The sequence below is a fragment of the Belonocnema kinseyi genome, chromosome 8 (genome assembly GCF_010883055.1).
Source record: "Belonocnema kinseyi isolate 2016_QV_RU_SX_M_011 chromosome 8, B_treatae_v1, whole genome shotgun sequence".
NCBI classification, from domain to species: domain Eukaryota; kingdom Metazoa; phylum Arthropoda; class Insecta; order Hymenoptera; family Cynipidae; genus Belonocnema; species Belonocnema kinseyi.
In genome coordinates this window covers 49758412-49765993 of record NC_046664.1, presented here as the reverse complement: position 1 = coordinate 49765993, position 7582 = coordinate 49758412, and the positions used below count along the sequence as shown (strand labels likewise).

The following is a 7582-nucleotide window of genomic DNA, read 5'->3' as shown; positions in this document are numbered from 1 at the left end:
ATTTCAAATCGTAGATTTCAAATTATTTATATCTTACGGTCCAATCGTAAATCGAAAAAATAAATATGAGTCAAAAGCGTAGGTTAGCACGGACGAACAGAAATTGACTGTTCAAATCAATTTCTGTTCGTCCGTCCTAACCTACGCTAATTAATTTTTTATTGTAATTATCGGTCAATTGTGACATTTAGATTTACATTAAAAAATTATTTCACTAATTGTTTGAATCGTCGTTTTTCAGAATTATTGTTTCAAAATTCTTTGAGACTGGTTGTTTCCTAGTTAAGGGAGTTTCCCTGATTTCTTCTCGGCTCATTTCTTCAACCGCGCCGCTGTATATGTTTATTTTTACCCGCTTTTCTTTCTGAAATCCATTTCGATATTTTATGGTAGTAAATATTCCACGAAGAATTGTATTATTATTCTGAAATATTGCAAGGACGTCACCATTAGACGTTGATAATACCAGTTTCTCTTCTTTTGGTATGGGCCTTAGTAGCTGATATTCTCCTCTCACACAAATTGGTTTATCCCTAGGAAAAGTATATCTGCGAATTTCGAATCGCCGGTTTGGATTCGCCTTGGGTATAAGGCGAACAGATTTAAGTTCTTCGAAGGAAAATCCAAGCACCCGCAAAGAAGAATAATTGATAGGAGACCTGGACCTGGAACGACGAGAAGGTTCGGTAACAGAAGAAGGCCTCTCAGGAGAATTAGAAGGGCTGGAATGAGAATTGCCAGGAATAGGTGCGCCATTTGGTAAACAGTCGAACTCTGAACTCAAATCTGCAAGAAGAAACGTGCGATTAAATTTTCGTTTGATTATTTCGTTCGAAAAATCAACAATTTTGTTGAAAATTCACGCTTTTTGGTTGTCAATCAACCCTTTTGTTGAAAATGTGTCTATTTGATTCAAAGATTCTCCTAATTTAATACAAATTTATTCTTTTTTGTACGAAAATTATTTTTTGCTTAAAAATAAAGAATTTTGGTTAAAACTTCATTTTTTCATTTGAAAATTTAGCAATTCTGTTAAACATGCTTTTTTATTATTATTCTTTTTCAAATTGCTTCTAAATCGTCCAAGGGACCGTACTTAAATTAAGTTAAAGCTCAGGGTTAGATATGTAAGAATTTACTTTTTGAAAAAACATACTTTTTGGTTGCGAATGCAACTGTTTTGTTAAAAAAAGATCTCTTTTCGTAAAAGATTATCCTTTTTTTTAAATTTGTATTTTGGATGAAAATAATTTTTGTGGAAATTTTTATTATTCATTTAAAATTTCTTCTTTTTTCAGTATAAATATTGCATCGCTATTATAAAAATGCCATTGTTTTGTTGAAAATTAAACTATTTCCCAAAAAAATTAACTTTTTGTTTAAAATTTTTATTTTTGTCGTTGGAAGTCAACTGTAATTTTTTCGGATGAAAATTCTCGTCTTTTTTTTAAATTGGTCTCTTTGATTTAAAAATTCACCTGTTCAGTAGAATTCTCATTTTTCTTGGACAAAAATTCAACTGCTTATTGAAAATTTAACATTTCGTTTAAAAATTCATATACTTTTTGATTCAAAATTCAAAAATATGGAAGAAAATTACTTTATTGTTTACTATTCTTATTTTGGTGCTTCAAAGTGAACTCGAAACTTCTTTGGATTAAAATTAAACTATTATCTGTTTTAAAAGGAATTTTATCTTTCTTGAATAGAAATGCAAATTTTTGATTGAAAATTCAACCGCTTTTTGGAAATGTTGTCTTTTTGATTTTTTTTTAGCTTTAGCCGAAATTACATCTTTCTTGGATACAAATGTAACTATTTGGTTAAAAATTCAACAGTTTTGTTGAAAAGTGATACTTTTTGTTTAAAATTCTGCTAAAAAAACTATTCCATAGAAAATTTATATTTGGCTTGAATTTAATATTTTGGTGTTGAAAAGAAAACATTCAACTTCAAAAAAATGCAACTGGTTAAAAACTAAACTGGTTTGGTAAAGTCATACGTTTCAGTTAAAAAGTCTACTACTTTGTTGAAAATTTAGGTAAGCCGTAAAAAATTGACTCTTTCTTTTAAATTTTTATTTTTCTCTTAACGAAATAAACAAAAATCTTTTCTAGAAGAAATTTCAAGTTTTTAAACGAAAATTGTCGTTTTTCCATTACAAAATCATTTATTTTAGTACGAATTTGATCTTTTTAGCAGAAATATATATATATTTTTTAATTTGTGGTTAAAAATTATTCTTTTTTGCTTGATTATTAAACTATTTTATTTGAAAGATTTTTTGAATCACTTTGTTAAGAAATAATTTTTTCCTAAAGATTTTTCCATTTTTTTCAGATTAATCTTTTTCAGTTGAAAATTCTTCTTTTTTATTAAAAAAATTGTTTTCTTTTTTAATGCTTCATGTTTGTTAGATAAAAATCCATCAGTTTCGTGGAAAATTAATTTCTTGCTGAAAACTTACATTTTGGTCTAAGAATTCAATTTTTGTATGCAGAGAAAATTCGCCTTTTGACTTGAAACTTCAACATTTCAGATGAACTTTAATTGCTTCCTTAATTGAAAAATCTTTAGTTGTTGAAAATTTGTCGTTCTGGTTAAAAAATTTTTGTTTGTTGTATGAATGTAATTTTTTTAAATTGAAATATAAACAATGACACTTTTTTGGGAATTTATGTTTTTAGTTTGAAAAAACTAATATGTTCAAAATTTCATTATTTTCTTGAAAGTTCAAGTATTTTGTTGAAAAGTTATATTTTATAGTAGAACAGTCACTTTTTTCTTAAAATAAATTTATAAATTACAAATTTTGGAATTTGTATCTGAAATACTGTTTTATTACGTTTATGAAATATTTTGTGTTAAAAATATTACTAAATTAAAATGCTAGTATTTGAATATGAGTGATGAAAAAAATTGAAGAATTAGTTATATTATAAATTAATGATATCAGATAAAGTATGAAAAAAAAACCAATTAGTATAGCATGAAAATTTATTTTCTACTTTACGATTATTTACTTATAATTATCGATAAACTATTATTATATTCACCAATAAAATAGAGAATAACTGCTAAGATTAAGGCGGAATTAGAAACAGTCCTCATCTCTTCTGATCAGATGATAACCTTATAATGTATCAATGGAGAATTATATTCATAATGTAAGTAATGAATATACTAATGCTTAACCAGAGCAGATAATGAATATATTCTTCAGTCGTTATCTTTTTAATAATAGGTAATGAGCTTGTCGTTGTAAAATATTTGCATTCCATTAGTGAGCTTCAAGAAATAAATGATTGTTACTCACTTCGCTAAAACTAATATCTCAATTTATCTTATCTTTTACGTTCAACAGTTTGAAAGATTTTAATGGTTAAAAAAATGTTCAAAGATTTCTAGAGATTTCGAAACATTTTTAAAGATGAGAAACATTTATGATTTGAAGTAGTCCATTTTGAAAGTAAAATTTTAAATCTAAGTTAGATCGGTAGATTATTTTTTGTTATAAGAATTCCAAGTCTGATTTTTAACAGAGAATTTGGTAAATTCTAATTACTAAAAAGAGTTGAACCTAATAGTTAAACCTTTCAATAGAAAATACGATTTTTTAAACTAAAAACGAGATAGTTATATTTTTAATAAAAAGTATTACCAATGGAGTAGGATCTTTTTTGAAGAAATAATTTTAATTTAAAAAATATTCTTTTCCATCTAGTCTTATTAAGACGTTAAGCATTTTCTGTTATTGAAGATTCTTAACTTGATCCATATTGTGTAGATTTTCTGCCTTCATTGTTTGAAGGGTTGATCTACTGTCGGTAAGGTACAATCTCTGATGATATAGCAGATAAATTAAAAAGAATTGAAAAAAAATTTTTTTTTAATTTTTTAATAATTACTTGTACCATTAACAACTAGCTAGAAATTAGCGTTATGTTCTTGAATTAAGAGTTCTTATTCTGATCCCTCTAATAGCTTAATTGGAAAAGCACCTGACCGGAAATCAGAAGTTTTGTGGTTCGTTTCCCAATGGAGTGAAGATGGAGTAGGATCTTTTTTTCAAGAAATAATTTTAATTTCGAAAATACTTTATTTTTTTAACCAAATAATTGAAGTTTGCATCAAAAAGGTGAATGTTTAACCAAGAAAATTATTTTTTTTTACAAAAAGACAAAAAAAACAATAAAATTTCTGCTCAAAAAGATGAATTTCCAAACAAAAAAGAAGAATTATCAGAAAAAAATGGTCTTTTCTTTAAAACTTTCATTTTTCCAATTTAAAATGACAGTTTTAAATGAGTAATTATAAATTTGTTTCATTTTTAAGGTCGTGAAAATAAATTGAAAAGTCTAAAAATATAGGAAAATTGAAACTTTTCTCCAAAGCTGAAATTCATAATTTTGTCAAATATTTCCTATTGGCCATAGGAAGTTGTAATTCTTCCAGAAGTTGCATGCAAAACTAACTAAATTTATCAGAACACTTTGAAATAGAACAAATTTACATTTTAAAAATGAAATTTTCTATTAGTTAAAATCTAACTATTGCATTCTCATCATTCATGATTGAGAAAATATTAGAATTTTTTGAAATTTGACACCAAAGTTTTTCAATGGATCTCCACATTTTGAGACCCCCTGAATCCGAAAATCAAGTTTTGACGATGGCGTCCCACATTGGGGATATAGCAATAATTTCGTTCAAAAACACCTACAGATCGCAAATCTTAACCAAATCAAACAAAATTCAGCAAGAAGTGTTTGTAATGGAATAACAAAGAGACTCAGAAAGTCAACTTTTCAAAAATAATTTGTGTAAATATTTGCTTAAAACAACATATGGCGAAATAAAGTTTTTTTTAAACTTAATTTTATAACCCTTTCGTGAATATAAGATTTCGGGTCATGAACTAGATAAACTATATAGAACTGAAAGAGTTTGAGGCATAGTTGATGTTAAATTTGCCATTAGTTTTGCAAAATAAAATTGCTTAAACAATGTGTTTAAATAATTTATTGCTAATTTAAATTTTTTGCAAAATTAATCCTAAAATATAAAAAATATAATTCTACTCGAAAAAATATGTACGAAGCAGTATATTTTATATTTTAAATACAATACAATACAAATTCAACGTATGTTAACTAAAGGGTTTTTTTCGTGTGCTAGTTTCAAGTTTGCCATTCGTGTTGTAAATAAAAATCGTTTAAACTATTTGTTTAAACAAATTATTTCGAAAAATTTTGCTTTGTGAGTCTCTTTGAAATTCATTTACAAACATTTATGGCTATATTTTGTTTGATTTGGTTATTATTTGCGACCTGTAGATAGTTGTGAACATTCTTTCCCCAATTGGTGTCTGCCTGTCCGTCCGTCCATCTCTCACATTACACAATGGAGAGAAATGCACTTTTTTCGTTCAAAAATGTCTAGCGCCTTCAATTTTGTTCTGATTTTGAATTTTTTCAATTTGAAGTCCAATAAATTCTGAAGAGCTCGACCCTTAATCTTTTGTCTCCTCTATTTATTTATTAATCATTTTTTCACTTAAAGTATGGAAAAACTGAAATTTTGTACATAACAATTTTTACGCTCTAATAACTGATTAGGTAAACTTTATATTGTCTTAAATGAATGTCTAGGGACCTATAGAATACAAATAATTTGTTCATTATTCCATTTATTTGTTATAAACAAGTTTCATAAACAAATTAACAAATAGTCTTATTATCGGTAAAACATTTCTGTTTGCTAAAAGTGCTTCATATTAGCGTAGTAATGACATTTAATTATAAAACTAATTAAAAAGCTTATAATAACTATTGTTATTAATAATTCTTTTAGCAGAACATTAAAATGTGAGATTTTTAAAAATTATAATTCCCTTCAATCGCTAGAATAACTGCAGGTATTCCTTAAAATAATAAATATTTATTAATATTTGATCAAATATAACTGTTTGAATTTTTATAAATTAATTATATAAACAAATTCAAAATTTTGACCCTTTCGCATACAACTTTTTGCACTGGAAATGTTTTAAGCTATTGGACGAACGACTGCTAGTCACCAGAAATATTTGAGAAGTTAACAATGACCATTGTTATTAATAATTCTCGTGACAAAATATTCAAATTTAAGTTTTTATAACATTTTAATTTTCTTTAATCGCTAGAATAGCTGCGTATATTCCTATAAATGTATCTTTGATAATATTTAGTAAAATATAACAACTTCAATGTTTATAAACAATTTAGGTGAAAAAATTCCAAATGTTGGCAGTTACGCTTGGAAAAAGTCGGACTTTCAATCGCCATACATTGCGAATGAATCATAACACTGCATGCAAACTTAAAATTTGTTATCTTATTTGTTTATAAACATTCAGATTATTACATTTTACCAAATATTATCGAATATATATTATTTTGAGGTATATCTTTACCCATTCTGACCTACAAAGAAAATTTTAATTTGGTAAAACCTTAAGTTTAAATATTTTGTCACAAGAATTGTTAATAACAGTGGTTTTTGTTCACTTTCTTAATATTTTTGTGACTAGCAGCCATTCGTCCAATAGCTTAAAATATTTCCAGAACAAAAAAAATCTTTTTTATGCGAAAAGGCTAGCATTTTGAATTTGTTTATCTAATTTGTTAATAAAAATTTAAATTGTTATATTTTATCAAAAATTATCTTAAATTAAACCTAAATTATATTTAAATTCGTTCTGGAGAACGAAGACAATTATAATTTAAACAAATCTCAAATTTAAATATTTTTCCAGAAGAATTGTTTATAACCATGGTTATGATAAACTTCGAAATTAGTTTTGTAATTAAATGTCATTCTCACATTAATATAAATCTAATATATCTAATATTAATCTAATCTATGAGTCCCTGAACATTCATTTAACAAAATATAAAGTTTTCCTGATCGGTTATTATAGCGTGAAACATTTATATGCACAAAATTTAAGTCAAGCTCTTCAGAATTTAATGAAATTTAATTTTTTTTAAATTAAAATCGGGCCAAAATTGAATGCTGTGGATATTTTTGAACGAGAAAAGTGCATTTCCTCCCACTGTGCGTTCGTCCGTAAACACGATAACCCTCGAAAAAATGAACGGATCGAATCACTCTTCGGCACACTTTTCTTAGGCCTCAAAATAATTGATCCTAATGACTTTTTTTGATAAAAAGAAAATTCTTAGAGTTATAGCATTTTCAAACATAATTGTAATCAATCAAAAATCAAAATTTAAAGCAAACAACGCGCGATATGAAAAAAGTCAAGTTAAGAAAAACATTGTTTTTTTAAACTCCTACGCATATAAATATTGCGATCTAAAAGAGATCTTTTTGATAAAACTTCATTTGAGCATTCCAAATGCTCAAACTTGGGAGCCGCACACGCAGCGCGCAAGGAGGATGTACCCGCTTAGAGGGCAGATTTTATTTTTTGTTAAAAATACGAGGGTAGTTCAATAAGTCCTCAGAATGACCAACAGATGGCGCGCGAATCGCTCCAAATCATCTGTTTTCAGTCAGCACCACTCCCGACTAGATA

At 26.7% G+C, this 7582-nt stretch overlaps 1 protein-coding gene across 1 annotated transcript in view; it reads right to left on the bottom strand.

The window, feature by feature from the left end:
• Positions 1–214: 214 nt before the first annotated feature.
• Positions 215–7582, bottom strand: part of LOC117178490 — an 8614-nt gene continuing 1246 nt past the window's right edge. The window contains exons 2-3 of the mRNA XM_033369917.1: positions 467–786; positions 215–364 (exon numbers count right to left, since the gene is read on the bottom strand). Coding sequence (XP_033225808.1) covers positions 215–364; positions 467–786 — 470 coding nt within the window. The remainder of the gene's footprint in view (positions 365–466; positions 787–7582) is intronic.